Raw genomic sequence first — 19,914 nt, 5'->3', positions numbered from 1 at the left:
ATATTATAAAATAATAGGAACATTATTATGAAGTGGATTGTAGTATTGTCTTTAATCTTTCTCACTGGACTTAAAATTTCCAAAGTAGTTATATTGTGTCTTTCTTTTTCTTAAGCCCATTCCCTTCCTAATAGATTTTTTAAAAACAGAAAAAAATAGAACCAATCATCAGTATAACTTATAATCATTCAAATTCCAAAGTTCGAATTAACTGATTTTGGCTAAGAACTTAAGCTGGAGTTAATCGATGTCAGCAATGCCCATATGCACCAGCTGGGAGTTTGACCAGCTTAGGATGTACTGTGCAATCAGAGGTGTGGCTGCAAGACTGCTGAAGGAGGAGAGGGCCTCCAAATTCCTGCAGTGTGCTTTCCACTGGTAGCCTTACTAACTCCTCATTTACCCCTGAGGGCCAGACAAAGAATTTTTTGGGTGTAAGGATTAGACTTCCCTTCTGGAGGAATTGATACATGGAAATAAAATGAGAAATAGAATGAAAAATACTCTCAGTATTCAAGATGTACATTTCTGTAACTGAGAAATTTTTATCTTCACCATCAAATTATTCCAGACTATTTTTTTTTCCTCAGCTGTAACTTGAATTCTCATTTCCCAGAGAACATATAATGCTTTTATCTCCTTTTGAGCAGAGAACAAAATTAACCAGTGATAGGGCTAGACAGCTTAGCCAGTGCATAATGAGATTTGTAACAGGATATTGAGCCTTTTGCCTCTAGGTCATTGCTGATTATACCTTGAGCCAGGAGTGATCCAAGCTACTGTCTAATGCTCATGCTGCAGGTGTTAAGCAAACTCCTAGGATGCAAAGTCCATCTTTTATGGACCCTGATTGCAAGGTTCTAGAGCACATCCTTGACTTGAGATATAATAGTTTGACTTAATACTAGAATAAAAATATTTGGAAAATTGAATGCTTTAGAAACACACTGATAGGCTGGGGTGTAGATGCGTATCTTCCATTATCTTAATCTGCTGGTAGGATCCTATCCTATGTTTCTCAGTTTTTATTAACTAAAGGTATGCTTTCATACATGTGACACATATTACACTGTATAACCTCTGTGTGATTAATTCACATCAAGTTTATGTTAGAGTGTTATTTCCCAGATGGAATTGACAGAGGGAAAGGAAGTGATATTACTGCAAATTCTGTTAACAAAAGGTGCTATGTTAGGCTTACACAAAAAAATCTGCAGTTGGTGACCTGACATGTATACATGAAACTGGAGGATAGAGAATTCTGTTCTCTAAAATAGGGAATAAAATCTCTTTCTTTTGGATCAGTAAACTGAATGATGGAGACAGAATTTTTTTTGCAAGTTTGTTAAGAAGATTAGAAAATGAATCAGGCATATAGGATGTTTGCCATTTTTATAAGGAGATAAACAGAAACTGCCAAAATGCCAAAGAATAACTACCCTATACATGGCTCAAGCTGTGATAATGGCATGTTTTTTTCTGGTTTTGTATTTTTTTTTCTTCTCCTCTCCATAATATCACTTATGTTTCAGGGAGAAGATCCATTACATTCGGACAGAGGGTACACATGGGCTCGAAAAGTTGTCGTGTGATGCAGATTTAGTAATTCTGCTGAGGTAATCAATTTGATCAATAGCATAATGTCATTACTTACAGTACCAGAGAAACTTTCTGGCTCTTTCTCAGCATAATTGAAAAGATTTTGTTAAACCAGGTCATACTGATAGCCATCCAAAATGATTCAGCCAGAGTGTATCTGTCAATTTGTACTTCCTGGAAGGCAGCCTCCATCAGTGCAGTAAATCCAGCCAGCTCAGGCAGTATGGCTGTTATCAAGTAGCAGATAAAAAAGAATCAGGTCAAAAACGTTTCCTACTAATAGAAAAAAAAATCTTGCTTTTTAAAGAAAGAAAAAACAAGAAAAGAGAGGAAAAAATCCCGTCTTTCTTACTATAATAATGTAACTGCTCATGAAATTGATAATTTTGCTGCAGCAGTGCTGCCACACATGCATGAAACCTCAATGTGCAGTGCTGTGGGCATTGTTTGGGTAATGAAGATGAAGCTTCAGTTTATACTGGAACCAGAGAGCTTAGTCTTTAGGTCCTACTTCTCCTCAGTGCAGCTAAGAACTTATTTTATTGTCTTGGTCTGAGATGGGAAATGCTGCATTACCCAGGTGGGATTGGTGTGCTGTAATAGCACTGCCTAATGCCAGAAGTTTACAGCTTATTCCCATCATTTCAATTCAAGCAGTCAGAGCACTGAACTACATGAAAATGGCCCGAGTAAAAGAGTCTGGGAGACCGAGTGCACTTCTTTACTTCTCTCTGCTAATGTGTTGAAGGTGCTCCTGTTTCCTATGTAGCCTCATGTCTTTACTCTCCATCAGTGACTGAGCTATCATGTTAGCATGAAACATCTATTAAAATTAATTTTGTTCTTCATTGCTAGTGACCAGGCTGTCTTTGGGAAACCTATGGATTTTTTTAATCCCTGAGTTCAGAGGTGCACCCAAACATCTGACACAATTAGCTTGCACCATACTGCGTATTTATGTTCCTTCATGTGATGAACGTGAACTAAATCTCTCCCTATGACTTTTTGCATGCAGCCTTTTTGAAGAGGATATCATGTCCTACATACCACTGCAGGCTGCCTTCCATCCAGGTTACAGTTTTTCTCCTCGCTGCTCACCCTGTTCATCACCCCAAAACTCTCCAGGTAAGGAGATGGAAAATTAGAAAAAAATTTTGCATTTGTGGTGTTTCTTCTGATAAATAGAAAAGAGGAGACTCAGAGCCAGCATCAGCTGTCAGCCTGCTAATTCCAGTGCCCACTCTGAATCTGATCCCAGCTGCTTTTTTTGCTGGATCAGTTTCCAGTGCTGCTGTATATCTGTTGTTATAAATGAGCGCATACATACCTTTTTGTATCGCTGGAAAGGATTAGGATAAGAGAGTGGTGTACTCCAAGCATAAGTCACTGACATGGAAACACATTCATTTTATGTGACAGCAGCCAAGAGCACCTTCCAAATTGAAGGCGTGTTGCAGCACTTCCCGTACTCTTGTAAAGTTCAGTCTCCTCCACTCAATGTTCCAAAAACTTCTCTTCTTCCCAAGGCACATCCATTTGGAGACCTGAGGGGATCATCTTCATCATCTAGCCTGACCTCCCGTGTTGAACCCATTAACTTAGGTTCGACAGGAAACATATTTTCCAGAAAGACATGCTGTCTGAGAAGGTTATTTCCAGCTGTGCTATGTCTCTGTAGTTATTGTTTATGCTATAGAAATTTGAGGAGCTAATGTCTCCCTTTTGCCAAGAGACACAACCCCCACCGCAGCCTCACTGCGTGGCTGTGTCCAGTGGCCATTTTGAGAGAATCAACAGAAATGTGATCTGAAGAAATCCATTTTTGGCAGAGGTTTTTGAGCATGCATTTAAATTATCTGATTTCAAACAAAATTAAGGGACAAGAGAAGTTCAAATCTTGGATGTGGATGTGGAAAATTGAAAGGTTTTTTGACATGAAGAAGTTAAATGCTAAGCCCTTCTCTACAGGAGAACAGTGCTCTGTCAGAATGTCCTATTTTCATTAATGAGTTTTAACACCATTGTGAGTACAAGTTCCCCTTGTCTATATCAGGACAGGTCATAAGCAAGTCTCCTTCAGGACAAGAATCCAAGTATGTAGCATAAATGTGACTTAGGAGACTGTTCTTGTGAAAACACAAGGGCAAATACTCATTTCCAGAAACACACTGTCTTACTGCTAATTTGTGTCCTGGTTATAGAGCCCATGAGAGCACCCCTTCTCTTATGTCCTGGGGGAAAACAAAAGGCTGACAGAAGAAAGAAGTGTTGCAAGGGATTCTGTTTGTGCTGCATGTATTTTAATACACCTTTCTATTTTACCAGCAGAGACAGCAATGTCCTTCCCTCATGGCAACCATGATACTTTGGGCTCCCACTAAATGTGATGGGCTTTTTTTTCTTTCTTGTAGAGCATTTGCTGCTAGATTTCTCATAAAAAGGCTGGTTTTTAATTTCTTTTATAATGAGATAGGTAAATGGGATTTCATTAATCCATTACTTGGCCTTTTATGGCATGGCACTTGTTTATAAGATTATAAAAGAATAATCACCTACTTTGAGAATGCACCCTTCAAAACAAAACAGGTTCTAAATTGCTGAAAAATCTGCTGTTATGTGTGAATCATAATAGGGAAATGTAGCATTTCTTGCTGACAGAAATCCTTTTTGATGCCACAGAGGGGTTTTGTGTTGATAGCTGGAAGTGTTTAATATACAGTCAGATTAACACAGGGAAACCTGACTCCCAGCTTGGCTGGGCTGGTAGGCTCCAGTGAGAAGCATTGCTCTGAGTTTCAGAGGTTTAATCCTGCCAAGTAAGGAGATCTCCTGTACAGTGCAGAGGAGGGAGATCTCTTAAAAGTGCAAAAGGAAAAGAAAACCTAAATGCCGCTGATTATGAAAGGTAGATACCTGTGTTAGTCTTTCTCATGCCTTTCTGATCCTTCACTTACCATTCAGTAACAGCTAAAGGTAGAGGCAACACAAGGGCACACACAAGGTGAGCTTAACACTACTTTTAGTGAATAGGATACAGTCCCTGGAAGTTCATTTCAATTACTGAATTACAGGAACTTACAATTCTATTGATGCCAGATAGAGCAAAAATAACACTGAGTGCACTGTATATCTGCAAAAAGTTCCTAACACATTTATTAACTGGTTCTGTGTAGAAACATCAGCTGCATGATTTGGAAGAATGTCAAGGCCCTTACACCTTATGATGCTGTTTATTTTCCCTCCAGGGCTGCAGCGAGCAAGTGCAAGGGCACCTTCTCCATATAGGAGGGACTTTGAAGCCAAGCTGCGCAATTTCTATCGAAAACTTGAAGCCAAAGGGTATGGGCAAGGTCCAGGAAAAATTAAGTAAGTATTAAAATCACTCAGTCTAACAGGACATAACTTTGTCTTTCATCATTCATAACTCATGAAGACAGGGGTAGGGAGTGTGAAACACCCTGGAGATTGCATTTTTTGCATAGCCATCAGGGAAAGATAAGATCTTCATATACCCTACAAAAGAGTGACCTTCAAGAGGCTTTTGTGTGGAAGTTTTCCTTTTTAAACATTAGTATTCTCTTACACTCCCATTTCTTGCATATTTAACAGGGATATTCATATTCCTACCTATAATTTCCCAGTAGGAGAATTATCCTTCCAGGCAAACACCCACCAGATATTAACCACAGCTATATCATTGTAATGGCAGGATGACTCCAAATTCTTTGGATCTACATATCAGTAGATATGTATAACTCAGGATATCAGTGTAACTCAGGACCAGAACATGATCCTGTACATGCAGGTTTAACTTTCCATAGTTCTTTGTGTTGGTAGCCCTCCTGGATTTGAACTGGATGGATTTCTGCCAGTCTTCATGTGTTTTGGGTTCTCTCTCTTTTGATTGTGGAGTTTCTTTCCATACATCTTGTTAGCTGGCTTTTGAGTCTGTACCAGCTTGTGCTCAGTCTAGTTATCCTACTTTGCCAAAGGCTGTGGGCTGTTTCTAAGGTATTTCCTGGGCATCTGGTTGAATTTATGCCTCAGGTTGGCTTCCTACCAAAGGACATCTGTTGTGGAAAAAATAAAAGTATGAAGCCAAGCAATTTATTCCAGGCAAATGTCATCAGCAAAATGATCTTACAGAGCTGAGGAGTCCTAGCTGGTGGTTACCTCTTTTGGTGTCCTGCTGAATGGGTCCAAGGAAGACACAAAATATATTTTAGAAGGTCTGTTTTAAAATGTCCATGAACATATGAACAAGAAGGGTTTCTTGCACAGATGGTGTGTAAAAGTACTATTCATTAAGTTGTTGTAGAGATTAGTAAAGGAATGAGAGATGTGTTGTATAAACAGAGGCTGATAACTCCCTTTGCTTCCCCTGCCACAGAAGCAGTATGTGTCTGGACATTCACTGGATTAAATCCAGGAAGTGTTTGGGGCCAATTCCAGAAAGCTGGGACTTCATATACCCAGGAAACTCACAGCCCCCTCTACCATACAAATTTGTACATATGGGTTGTTGCAGAGAGTGTTATCAGCAGAGCAGTACTTTGAACCTAATGATGGCACTGTGAAGGAATTCACCTTCAAGGCACATAGAAAAGCCAATGGAAACCCAGAATGGTCAAGTAGAATGGGCACCAGCAGATGCCATTTTATTAAGTTCTCTGGGAACAAATGTCTCTCTTTATAGCTGTTGTTTACCTTCAGCCTCACAAGCTCACACAGGACTCAATCATCAGATCGTTATTTCCTTTGCAGGTTAATTATACGGCGTGACCACTTGCTGGAAGGCACCTTCAACCAGGTAATGGCGTATTCACGCAAGGAGCTCCAGCGGAACAAACTCTACGTCACATTTGTCGGCGAGGAAGGGTAGGGAACCACAGAACGCTCTCAGTTCTGAAGTAGCTGTTATGTTGCAAAACACCAAGTTGACTAAGGCTGAGCCTCTCTTGTTATGTAATGTTTCTTTGGTTTTGTTTTACCTCTGAGTAAGTGATTCATCTTAATCAACTCAAACATTTGTTAAAAATAACAATAACAATAATGCTTCGTTTTCCTATAACACCTTATATTTAGTTGTCTCAAAGTGACAGTTTAAGTGGTTAAATCTATTGTCATTTTGTTTGCTGTAGATTTTTTGACAGGCTGGAAGAGAAAACCCAACTCCAGGCCTATATTTACACACTGAATCGGTCTGAGTGCTATAGTTAGAAACCAGATCTTTATCCAGTTTGTTACTCTAACTCTTCACAATAGGTCTGGTTATGCTTTAAAAATTTTTGCTTTGCATGCCAACTAATGTGGATTTGTTATCCACATGTTTGTTATATCTGGATTTCTTGTTTTCATCTTAAGTGAGAAACATTAATGCTGTTTAGTCCTTAAAATTTAATTCCTGCAGTTGGAATCTGAAAGCAGTAGAAGTTTCTTGAGAAGGCCTTTTCTCAGGAAGCTTTCTACAACTCTTAAAAACCCATGAGCCATTTTTGTACGATGAAAGCCAACCCCTGACCTGTTGTTTTCAAATGTAAGCACAACCTTTCAAAGCCACCCTGGCTCACCTCAAGAGCGATGTTGTAATGGAGGCTTAATCCACAAGTTTTTATAATGGAAAGACCATTATGCTTCCAGTATGCCATATGACAAAGGCATGAAATTGCATTTCAGTAGCTTTGCATGTAAAATTTCTTCTTTTTCAAAAACAATGCGTGTAGGATTTCAGTTCCAAAGGTACCAGACAGTACCTGAGGCAACTCTCAACATGTCCAGCAACTGCTGACAATCAGCTCTGAGATGTCATGGCAAGTGAAGGGCTTCTGTCCCTTGTCTCATGACAGGTTATGTACAGTGGGAAACAGAAGTTTCAAAGAGTCTCAAAGAGAGTCACTCAGTGACCTCAGCATCAGGGTTTTTTCACTCTTACTTTTTATTCTCTATTGATTCAATACTGGGTAGCAGAGGTCATCTTTCACAGCTGATCTTGCATCTGGCCTGCAAGTAAAGCATAAAGGTGTAGCACACTTCAGTTTATGTTTTTGGAATAGCATTCTGGAATGCTAATACTGCCAAAGTCATTTTGTTTTCTGTGTGGCATGGTGTCCTCAGGAGAAATTACAAACCAATTTAATGTGCAAATTCATTCATTCTTCACTGATTCATTTACATCTGAAGATACATTCCTCCAGGGTTTCTGCTGCTTAATGCTAATATACATTCTGCTGGAAGGACTCCAAGATGCCAGTTCCCTACTGAAGAGTTGATGCTGTATAGCCACATGATGCTATATGAGCACAGCTTCCCATCATTCAAAGAAAAAGGCCATTGAAAATGAACTACAAAGGCTTTATGATGAGTTAGTGTGTTGCCCAGAAATGCAATAGCTAGTCTCCTGGATGTTTTTGAACATAGATACCTCTTGTTTGTAGTTCTTTACTTCAGCCATTATCAGGCTTAACCCAGTGCTTTGATGTCCCTAGAACCAGACCTGGTCCATGGCTGGCACTAGTGGGTCATGTGAGTTTGTTGCCATCCTCTTTTACAGGCGTGGCTTTTGTGTCGTCACATTATCCTAGAGCTAAAGCTCCTCAAAGAGAGTACTGAATCTCCAGATATAAAACACAGGAGGATGGTCCCATCTACCCTTTGCCATCTTTCTAGTTGCACAAATCAATTATTCAACCCCTTTCCCTTATGCTTCTTTAACTTCATAGTACAGACCATTCTGGTCCAGTTGCAGAGCTATCTACTTACTTTACAATTGTTAAGTAGAAGGAATAGTGTCCACCTCAGAAAATGTTTTAGCACACGTGATACATGGCTAGAGATAATTTCTTCATATTGCTATATGTAGGTTTATTTTACATTGAAAAAACCTACTCACCATTATTAGAGAATGATCTGTTTTTAATAAATCCACCATTAAATGCAGTTTTCATTTAATGCATTCAGGAAAAATTTGTAGACTTGTTTTCCTTTGTTTTCCAAGTTGAGTGTAAAAAATTTAAGGGAAAAAAAGAGATTCTCTATGTAGCAAATTCATACAACAGCAAAGCTCAGTTTAAGGTGTACCATATAAAAATAACAGAACTGGAAGGGCTTAGATGGAACAAGCAAAGAATCACCATTCTGTCTTAAGAGACACAATTCTGCTGGGACTTGGTCTTGTTCTTTATGGTTTCTGTAGCTGAAAAAAACATCCTTGGGTCTGGATTTGGGTACATCTCGGTGTAGGAGGGTCAGAGCAATTTCTGCTTTAGCCCAGGCTTTCTGGTCTGTGAACCCAGGTGTTCACAGGCAGTTCAAACCCACTCACTAGAAAGCTACCCCTCTGATGGCCAGCCAGCTGAGGCAAGGCTGAACCTTGTACCTCCAGTTTGCTGAGCTTTTTGGAACAAAGGAAAGTAAACTACTTAAGGCGTGTGTGCCAGTTATGATTCCTCCCAGATCAACCTGGATATTGGTGAAGTTTTGGCATTGCAACTTGTTCAGGACTCAGAATCAAGTTTTGAGAGGAGAGATAAATTATGTTAGGAGCACTTGACTACACTGGCCGCTGCACTAAGGCAGCAGCCAATGTAGGCAAACCAGGAAAATCACTCAAATGGTAAGGAGCCTCATTTTGTCTTTTCTACCTTTTTCTTTCCAGGTTGGACTACAGTGGCCCCTCCCGAGAATTCTTCTTCCTTCTGTCTCAGGAGCTCTTCAATCCCTATTATGGGCTGTTTGAGTATTCAGCCAACGACACTTACACTGTACAGATCAGCCCCATGTCTGCCTTCGTTGAAAATCACCTGGAATGGTAAGAACATTTTATGCAGAACGGAACAATTGTTTCAGAGCAATAAAAAAATGGAAAAACAAAACAAAAGCACCCAGTTTAGACTGGAGTACATACAATATTGCTAATTCTGGGAAGAGGTGGAGAAGTAGGTTGTGAAAAGGAAGAGATGAACTAAACATAAATACAAGAGCAGGCACTGAAAAAGCAGTTGTGATGAAGTACTACTATTAAAATATCCTGCTGGCATTACTTGGGACTTGATGTTTGTGAACTTCTGTGTGAATATAAAAAGGGCAGGGAGAAGAGCTCTGCTTAATCCAGTCTTCATTTTCTTGGTCCCTTTCTAAGAAGAGCCATCCTGACCTTTCTGTACATCACACAGCATTGTACTTGTAAGCTGTATAGTGTTTTCTGAGAGCCACATTGCTGCTCTTTTCCTGCCACAGGCCTTAAAAAAGGCCCAAAGAAAGCAGTTTCCAGTTTCTTCCCTGACAGAGTGTCCATGCTTACCTGGGGCAAGGCTGGAAGAGTGAGCAGATATTTTAGCTTACTAAGTATGTGTGCAAACAGATGAGTTTCTGATCTTGTTTCTTTATCAAAAGTTCTGAAAGCATATTGTGATGTCCTCATTTTCTCTTTCTGCCTCCAGATCTGTCTGTCTTTGGGAGTTGTTTTCACTTTGGTAGTTTCAGATGTGGTTAAGTGAAGCATAGGCTGCGAGCCCCAGGCATCGCTTGGTCCCTTGTGGGATTTCATTGTGTCAAACAAGTGCTGCCACATGAGTTTGTTCCTATGATGGTTTTCTTTGTCAATCTCACTGGCTCCTCTCAGGGATACTTTTCTTAAAATGGGAGGCAGACCCCTTTTAAATTGCAAATAATACATGTTCCTCTAGTCTTGTGAACAGATCCTCCTTTGCTTGGTTTACAGCAGGCAGGAGATGAAGAACAGTTGTACTGTCACCTCTGTCAAAGTTGCCCAGGGGAAAAGGAATGTTGCTTGGTTTCTAAATTGTTGGAATTTTTTTTTTGTGTTATCATTTCCAGCAGTGGAGCTAACAATGATCCTTGCTTTAGAGTGTTTCTCTACTGACATTAGCAGGAAGAGAGCAGCTTAATTCTTACAACTTGATCACCTCCCACTGCAATGCTGTTCATTAGACATTATCTGGAGCCTTCCTAGTTTTCCAGAAGAAATAAAGTCTGTCCTATGTCCTATCTTAACAGACAGCATGGATAAACTTCTGGTTTAGGAGGCTGTTATTTGTGGAGATGTATTTTGTCTTCCAGGAAGAGGACCAGCTGGGCAGGTGCAAACCCATGATCATTCTGCCCACATTGTGACAAAGCTTTTTCATAGCCTCCTGTATATCCAGAGGTGATGTTGCCACGTTATCTCAGCAGCAGGTGAAACATGCCCTTGGCTCTTATGTGTTATAAACACTGTCCTTGCAAAGAGTTGCAATTTTCTTAAGTGATAAATCCTACTGCAAAACATATATGTTGTTCTTGATCCCCTTCATTTTGTTCCTCAGTGCCTTGGGACATTTCAGCATGAAAGAGGCATGTTTTTAAAGGTGTCCTGGGTATACAGGACAGCAGAAAGATACCCAATATGATTTTCCTGTAGCAGTTAGCATTTAACTCAAAAATCAGCAGCAGTTAGAGACATAGGCTGTTTCTCCAACTGCACATATCAATCCAGCTTCTTGCATGCAGAATGTTATTTGTCCTTCAGACATTTTTGTTTTCCTATTTTTAAGAAAGATAAATTTGGCCTCGGCCTACAGAAGGAAATAAATGCCATGAATGAAGAGGTTTGCACGTGCATTATTGTAAATAGGGCAAGATTGCGTAACCCAAGGGAAAGATAAACAATGCAGTCAGTGCTTGGAAATACTTCATGAACCTGTTATGGGAGTAATTGCCTGAGACCAGCAGTTTATAATTAGCCTGATAGGTTTCATGATTGGCTTATAGATATCTAGACATTCTAAATGTTTTTATACTGTGTGACTGATCTCAGCTATTCATGTGTAATCTTAGAGTCCTGTATTCAGAATTCTGTGCAGCCAGCAAAGACAGGAATTGGACCAACCTTTTTGAAACTGAGTTAAATTCTCCCATTAAGGCTTTACAAGCTAACTTCTGTGAGGACTCTGTACGAGCTGCCTTGTTGCTTTGTTCCTGAGGAATGAGGTTTTCTGATGTTCCCAGGCTTTCTTCATTCTCATCAAAGTCAGAGCTAGAACTTCTGTTTCTCAGATTTACTTGTTGATAAGATTCCAGCAGAGCCTCCTCCCTGTCACATGCCAGAAACAGATATCACTTTCCTGTTCTCAAATCTGTTATGAAGCACCAGCTAACATAGATGAATCAGTCTGAGAGTTCTAGGGTCTCAGGTAATTAATATTCATAGTCTTTTCTAACCTTGAAGTCTGATGTGAGTCATGAAAACCGCACAACCACAATTGGTTTAGATTTGCAGATTTCTTCAACTGTATGCTTTTTGGTGCTATGGGGCTTGTTATTTATGTGAAATCTACCCTTGACTTGTTTTTCTCTATAGTACTTCTGCAAGACCTCTCCAGACAAAGATCTATTAACAAACAGAGCTAGCAATAAAATGCGCTCAAAATTATTTTACATTTTCTCTTTCTTAAGCGAACAGCGGTGAATTTGAGATAAATACAACAAAATGAAAAAATGTGAAGTTTTATTCACATTGGCAGAATGGAGAAATACACTGCTCTTTTTCCCCAGCCTAAAAGTTACAGTTCTGCCCCTTTTAGTGGCTTATTTAATGCTTTGCTCTTTGTACAAACAGCATTCTGAGTCCAAAATGAGCACATCAAAGCACAGACTAGTTGTATATATGCCAAGTTAAGAAAGAGACATAATGACTGGAAAATATTTCTCATTTATGGAGAAACTGAGATTTAACACCTTTCCTGCAAGCTTCCATTGAATAAGACTTTTTCCTTCAGTTAACATATGTGCATACTGAACACACAAAATATAAGATATCACACATTTTTAAAGTTAAAATATTTTAAATCCCCCTCTATCTGAAAGGAAAGATATAACTCCTAGACCAAAGAAGTTTGATGATACGTATTTTTATCTGCATGCTGTAGAGTGTACCTGAAGCTCATAGCCAGAAAAGCTTCTTTTAATCTGTGCCAGTAATGAGCCATTCTATCTGATCTAGGTAAATGTGTCTAGCTTTTTGCCTAGATATTTGAAAACATCTTCTGAAATACACCCCCACTTCACCCTTTTCCACATAAGTGGACAAAATGTGGAACAGAAGAAAAAAAATGTGAAAATAAGCCCAGTCTCTGCATAAAAGGCCAAATGGCCTAGACAGAAAAAAATCATTCACAGACATTCATTTGGAGATCTGAGGGATCTTAACTTGAAACATCTTTTTTCTGTGTTTTCATTGTGAATTAGTGACAGCATGGGTTTTTGTAATAGTAAGCATTTGTGGACCTTGCTGTGACATTTATGCAGCCAGAGAGCAGCACCCCAGTGCTACAGTTATCTTAGAGGTATTTACAGCTTGGTAATCATACTTAGCATTTTGTATCCATCTCAGAGAAGCCCTATTATGTTTTGTTTGTTTTTATTTTTATGAAAATTAATGCATTTGTTTCTCAGAACCTTTAGAAAGTTGAAGACCTGTGAGTAAAATATTTTTGTTCAGAATCCTACTGAAGACCGCAGACATGATACATTCAGACCCAGTGCTAAGGTCTCCAGAAGTTAAAGTTGTAGATTATTGCTGGCCACATTGTCCTGATGAATTCTATAACTTGATGCTTATATAGAACTGCTTTGGGGAAGGACTTTCTTCATTCATTTCCCATAATGAATTTTCTTTCTTCTCTCCAGTCCCCCTTCTCATATTCTTGTCTGTGCCACTGAGCAGAGTCAGACAGAAGACTTGCATGTCTACCTGCATCTCATTCTGCAGGCAGATGGAAGCCTGGTGCACCCATTCTCCATGCAGACAAGATCTTGCTTTCCCTGTGCTCCAAGTCAGCTGACATAGTCACTGCAACTGGTTGAGCTGAACAAATACATGCTGTCTCCCATCTGAGAGGGAGGGCTGATGCTTCAGGCATGGCACTGCCTGTGTTGCTTTTATGTGTTCTGGCACACGGGCAAAGGCAGCTCCCTTTGCCTACATGATACTGTGGGGGCATAGCACCAGCCAACCTCTGAGCGGCCCTTTTATTTATTTTGTGTAAATGAGAAACCACATAACCAGCGCTATCCATCTCTAGCGTGCCGGAGAATGCAGGGTGTTGTTTTTTTCCTTTTTTTGTTATAATAAGCCCAAAGAGAGCTGAGAATGTTGCAGCTTCAGCTGTCTTTTCTCCTTAGAGAGCTTGGTTGGTTTTCTTACCCTGGTTTCCTTATGAGTTGTGCCTTGTGCAATTGCCCTGCCTATCCATCAGACAGATTCCTAATCAGTTTAAGACCTGTCTAGCAGGAAGGTAAACGTCTTGGAGATAATAATTTCCTAAAAGCTTTGTCAAACTTGTGTCTGTGTAAAGGACAGATCCGCGGAAGAGTGGCTCAGAGAGGCAGGAGGAGAGCTCAGCAGGGATCTGTGCTGGCTGTCCTCACAGCTGGCCAGGCAGCATGAGTGAGCCAACAGGTCCATCCCAGGCACAGGCTGCAAACCAGCCACATCATCTTGCTCAGTAGCCTGGGGATGTGAGGCAGAGCTGTGCAAACTCAGGGCAGACAGAAAGGAGAAACTGGAGATACTCCAATCTGGGAAGTGCAGAAATGCATCGGAGGAGCTGGGAGCTACTGCAGTGTGGTAATGTAGGGCCATCAGAGACAGATCTATAGGAAACAAACCTCCATTAATCCTTCTACACAGAGATTGAGTTATTTCAATTAAAGAGTTTTTAAAGAAAGTGACAAACTGCCTTATGACCTACTGGGTTGCATTCTGATGCAGCCCAGCTCATAGGATGGATTTAGGCACACTCCGTGGCTCTTTATAGAAACAGTGGAGAAATGTAGTCACAGCATCTAAGCAGGAGGTCTGGAAACAGCCATTACTCCTCTCCACTGACTGAAGGGAGCTCTTGGGAATATGTAGTCTGAATTACTCATGAATCTCTCTGACTTTTCAGCTGTTGTGGCAGGAAACCTACATATGGCCCAATACCTGTTTAGTCAGGGAGTCAGAAACACTGAATTTGGTTTTGCGCTTAAAAGAGCCACTTGTGTGGGTCTGCATTTGGGGGAGGAATTAATTTAGGAGACCAATTTTGCAGCTGTCTTGAAAGGGCTTGTTTATGCTAAACACTGAAAAATCATCCCCTTAAAAATCAGATAAAGCACCCCAGAGTGAGGCATCAAGCTACATCCAGTTGTTTTTGAAATTAGACGATTGCCTGTTTGCCTCAGTTTCCATCTGAAGAGATTTCCTAGTATGTAATCAACTTGAATTCCGTTTGATGTACAGTACTGCTTGGAACTGCTTTGAAATTTTCAGATGAAAGGCACATAGAAAACCAAAGCATTTAATGTTATGTTACACTATAAATTTTAATTACTAGCAATATCTTATTTTAAATAAATTATGTCTGCATGAGAAATTTTCAAGCACTATTGTAAATCTTCTGGACAAGAATGATATTAAAATAAATGTGCAGCTAAAATAATTTATAAGGCTTTTTCACTGTGTGAAAAGGGTATGTTACTGAAATGCCTTCTTGCTGCTGTACTGTGATCTCTCTCAATTCCTCCTGTACTTAAGTAAACTTTGATTTTCCTATTAAGTTTGATGTATGACTGTATCACATAGAGCCTGCCTCAACAGCTGGTTAATTATTTATTAAGGGTCAGGAGGAATTGGAAGATTAAAGGCAGACCAAAACTGAAGGAGAAAAAAACATTCTTCCTAACTGAGCTCGTACAGCAACCATTTTTTCTTTTAAAAAATGTTCTGCTTTATATTTACCTTACTCTTGACTTTCTGTGTCTTACTAGAGAATTTTTTCCAAGCTCTTTTGAGGATCAGATTGGCGTTGCTTTATGAGCTGAAAGAAGAGATGTCTCACAGTCTCTACCCCTTTTCCCTTCCCTGAGTCTCATAGTCTCTCTAGCACTTCTTCCAAATTAGTGTTTGGTTTGAGGGAAAGGCGGCTGTTCTATTTTGTTCTGTATTTACAAAAGTCATATTTATGGGTTTTTCCCTTGCTTTGGGCCATTTAGTCTTTGGCAACACTGCCAATTAAATCTGCCCATAGTAGGGAGGTTTCACTTGAAAATCTCTGTAGTGTCTGCACCTTGCATGTGGCAGAGGACAGAAGGGTAGGATCCATGCTGTCCCCAAGCATGGATCAGGATGGTCATGGAAGCAGCAGGATGGGCAGTGATTGTCTGTGTATTGGTAGTGGCAGAAAACCTCCAGGGAGTGATGAATGTTGTCTTATCTCCTGTTCCAGCCACACTGGAAGGGCAAGGCTAAGCTGTCACTATGAAGTATTGCTCAGTCATCATCCCCCTCCTTACTTCTCACTGCATTTTATTCAGACTTCAGTAAGGTAAAGAAAATTCAGCTAAAGCAGGTGCAGAAATCCCCAAGATAACCTTCTTTTGTAAGTAACACAATTCATGCATCGAAAGAAAGACTGCTTGTAGAGCAATATTGTTTTCAGTAAATCACCCAAGTTCATTTTTGGGTATTTTTGAGTAGCAAAGGCATTTCTGTTTCTGTAGGCCTCTCCCTGGGATGTTTTGAAAGTTAGAAATTTCATTTGTTCATTGAAAATTATTCTTAGTTTCGGTGTTACCTTAGTGTTACATTGAATTCCAGAAAAGGGGAATATTAAAGATTTAACTTTATCTGATATGAATGTTTTTAAAGGGAGAAAGGGAATGCTTGTCAGTTTTTCCCAACTTGGAATAGGAACATTTTTCAAAATTCTGATAAAATTATGGAGGATGAGAAAAATCCTAAGCTGTTCACCCTCTATGAGAAAAGTTCATGCGATAGCAAGAATCAATGCTTACTTCAATAAGCCACAAGATACTGAATGCATACAGAAGTATGCATTCAGTATCTTGTGGCTTATTGAAGTAAGCTTTTTACACTGTGACTTATGACTTCCATTCCAGAAAATGGCATACTAGAAACTGGAATTATTTAATTGTGTTGGAAAGATTTGTAAAGAAAAGTAAAAAATTTTTGTTAGGCTTCAGAAATGCAAAGGTTCTGCTATTCTGCATGTTCCCAGAAGAGGGTCAGAGTGGTTAGTTTGCAGTGGTATTAATAAAAGCTGGAAGTATTCAATGATTTGCAAAACAAGACCTATAGTAGACTACCAAGCAATTAAAATAGCATGTCTGAATATCAGCACACAGATTTCTGACTTTACTCAATTGATAATCCTCATCCTGAGAGACAGGGATCATGAGCCAAGTTGCAGCACAATGCAAACTCAAGTGTGTGGCTTTGGACAGGGCTGGTAAGTCCAGAGGGCTCTGCACTGCCCGTGAGCTGTTTGCACTTAGCTCAAGGATATCTGCATCACCCCTCATCACATGGGGTAAACATTCCTGGGTGCTTACGAGGATTTTATGATGAGCAGTCTCTCTCGTGCTTAAATACCCCAGACAGGCTGGAAAGGATGTGCCTCCTTTGAGAATAAGTCAGTTATTGTGGCTGCAGTGTTTGCAGTTAGCCATTGAAGGAAAATGTGCAGTCATTGAGCTTGTGTTTTTATGACTCTCTTGTCTAGCAGATGACTAAATCTGTGGATTTCCCTGTTGCTTGACTAGTTTGTTTCAACACATGGCTAAGCTATGGAAAACAAACATAAGTCGTGCAATGTCTGAAACTTCACCAATTCATAGGTTTGCAAAGTCCCCACCAAAAACTCTTTGCAAGTCTTTAACGGAGAAATCAAAGTCTTTGATGAAAATGTTCTTTTGCTTGTTTGAAATGAAACAACTCATAAGCATCAGACTGAACTGATCTACAAGGAACTGATGATAAACTGATAAACATATAAAATGCCAAATAGACTCAAAAACTAAAATGGAGCAGGGACTCAGAGGACTGTGATTCCATTGCTGTCTCTATCACTTGTTTTCTGGATACCTTCAGATAAGTTATTCTACTTTTGTATTTAAGTTTTGTCAATTTTCACATGAAATATTGGCACTGATCTCCTCTGGAAGCTGATCTCTCTGCTTTGAGATTTGCCAGTCAGCAATAAAGTCTAGGATTTGAGAATCACAAAATGTAGAGGTTTGTTGTCTGCTAGCCAGTAGTTCATATCTCAGGCTGTATCTCCTCCGTAGCTGCTGGGCAGAGGAGTGTTTGCCAGGAGTCTCCCAGGCCAGTGTGCCTTATCCCTTGTACCAGCAAAAGAAGCTAAAGGCAACCTGTTTGCTGATGGAGGTTAGTCATGCTCGTGCTGCTGTGTTCTGGCAGGGGTTCTCCCAGAGGAGCATGACTCTACATCATGGTCATGAGGCTGAGAGACGGCTCTGCAAGCAGAGATGGCCACTTCAGCACTTGCCACACTCCTCTGCATTCGTGGAACTTGTTACTGGTAGAATGATACCTAGCATAGATTTCTTTTTACAGAGAGAGACCATGTTCATTTTTTTATCTCCTTACTAGTTTAAAGGCAGACTTGGAAATCAGCTCTCCGTTTCCACCACATGGTGTCTGGTGCTCAGGCTGGTGTGCCTGCAATGGCTCCATGCAGAGGAATTCCTGTACCTGCAGTAAGAACTTCTGGCACAGTTCAGCTGATGTGCAAGAAGCCAGTGCCAGCCACTCCAGTGTGGGGCTTCCTGACTTGGCTGCAGTGCTGAGCAAATGCAGCTGGAACCCTTTTTCCATGTGAGCATTTATCTGGAGCTACTATGTGGAGGAAAGGAAACATTTGGTAGATTGTGTTGAAGAGAAACCCAAGGGGATTTTATTAATTTTCCATATCTACATTATCTTTGCCTCTCAATTTTCTGGATAAAGTAGAATAGCGTGCAGCTTTTGCCATAAATTCATGCTTTCTTCTCCATGACACAATTAGTCTTTTAACCTTTTCTGTCAATTCTTTTGTGGTAGATATAGCCAGGATATAAGAAAGATGAAAAGATATTTTGAGTGAACAAATGGCTAGGTTAGGGACAAGGAAAAGACTTGAAGGATCTGATTAGGTTAAATAAAGAAGCAATAAGGTTTGGATTATATCTTTGTTTTTCAGTTGCTGGTAATTTAGCCTTCAGGAATGGTTTGAGGTTTAGTTGCTAATTTAGGATTCATGAGCTCCAGAGATTTAGAAGGCCATGGATAGTTCACATTTCCATCACATGTAAGCAATAGTTCTTTTTCATGTGGCTGCTCCTTGGTACTGAGAAACAGAAACATGTTCTACTTGCGGATAGATCCAGAAAATAGAAGTAGGACTTACTGAAGTGCCAGTATTGTACTGACCTTTTGCAGCAGAAAATATATACACAAATTAGCAATAAAATGAGAGATTGGCTCACATAAAGTTACTCATCATATGAAACTCCGGTGCCCACTGCAAGTAAAAATATCTTAAGAATAGCTTTTTTTTAATCTAAAGAAAATTATCTGTTCAAGATTTGAAAGATAAAGGAATTTTATTTGTACCAAGTTGCTTTTCTTTCTGAAAATCATTTTTCATCCTTTTTCTTTTCTTATTTAATTTCAGTTCTTGCACCTATATTTCCCACCCTCTCTGGGCACTCTCTTTGTATTTTATGACACTATACAAACAGGTCTGCTGGACTGTTCCACTTTACAGCAGGGGCTACTTAAGAGAAGCTAATGCTTTCGTAACTGAGTGTAACAAATTTCCTTGAAAATATCAATGAAACTCCTAAGTTTTATAGGCATAATAAGCAGACAGGATTATCAAAGAGAGGCTCATGGAATATGCTTCTTGATCTTTTGATGCTTGAATGAAATGCCTTGGCTCTGAGTAGAATGTATCCTCTATTAAATCCCAGTCACATTTGCTGGGACAGCAGGAATCAATCCCTGTAGATTCTTAACTATTTAAAGTTCATCAGTTTCCAGGCTGGAAATCAGCACACACAGTTGCTCCATGTCAGTAGTCCTAAATGTTTTCTTTAAATTTTAATTGAAAAATGGATTGAAAAATGAAGCTTACCTGACAGAATTTTCTGTGGTTTCACAGTGAGGAAATATGAGTTTCCCCTTACAAATTCAGTAACTGTCTGAAAACGTGGAATGAATTTTGACCATATATGAGATAAGATCAATTTCAGTATTTAGAACTCAATGCACAGGAGGTAAAACCAAAACCTGGTTGGGATGAGTCATTACCATTCCTTCAAAAGAAGCATGTAGGGATCTGGAGTAAGGTCTCGTGTGGGATGTCAGTGTGGTTAGATACCAGAGTCAGTGCGGCATTGGGAGGTGCTGTGCAAATGTGACCCAACACTTTATCTTGGTCTCTCTAAGGATTCTTTGTATTAGAGACAGAT

The 19,914-nt window shown here is 39.7% G+C and overlaps 1 protein-coding gene across 11 annotated transcripts in view; it reads left to right on the top strand.

Moving 5' to 3' along the window:
- Window positions 1-19,914, top strand: part of HECW1 (HECT, C2 and WW domain containing E3 ubiquitin protein ligase 1) — a 248,733-nt gene that overhangs the window by 207,882 nt on the left and 20,937 nt on the right. For all 11 annotated transcript variants that reach the window (XM_064419767.1, XM_064419773.1, XM_064419763.1 and 8 more), the window contains 5 exons: window positions 1,533-1,616; window positions 2,615-2,724; window positions 4,845-4,965; window positions 6,364-6,477; window positions 9,254-9,406. In XM_064419767.1, coding sequence (XP_064275837.1) covers window positions 1,533-1,616; window positions 2,615-2,724; window positions 4,845-4,965; window positions 6,364-6,477; window positions 9,254-9,406 — 582 coding nt within the window. The remainder of the gene's footprint in view (window positions 1-1,532; window positions 1,617-2,614; window positions 2,725-4,844; window positions 4,966-6,363; window positions 6,478-9,253; window positions 9,407-19,914) is intronic.

This window comes from Passer domesticus, chromosome 1, assembly GCF_036417665.1.
Source record: "Passer domesticus isolate bPasDom1 chromosome 1, bPasDom1.hap1, whole genome shotgun sequence".
Taxonomy (NCBI): Eukaryota; Metazoa; Chordata; class Aves; order Passeriformes; family Passeridae; genus Passer; species Passer domesticus.
Note: the sequence above shows the minus strand (reverse complement) of the source record. Positions and strands in the feature narration are given on the sequence as shown.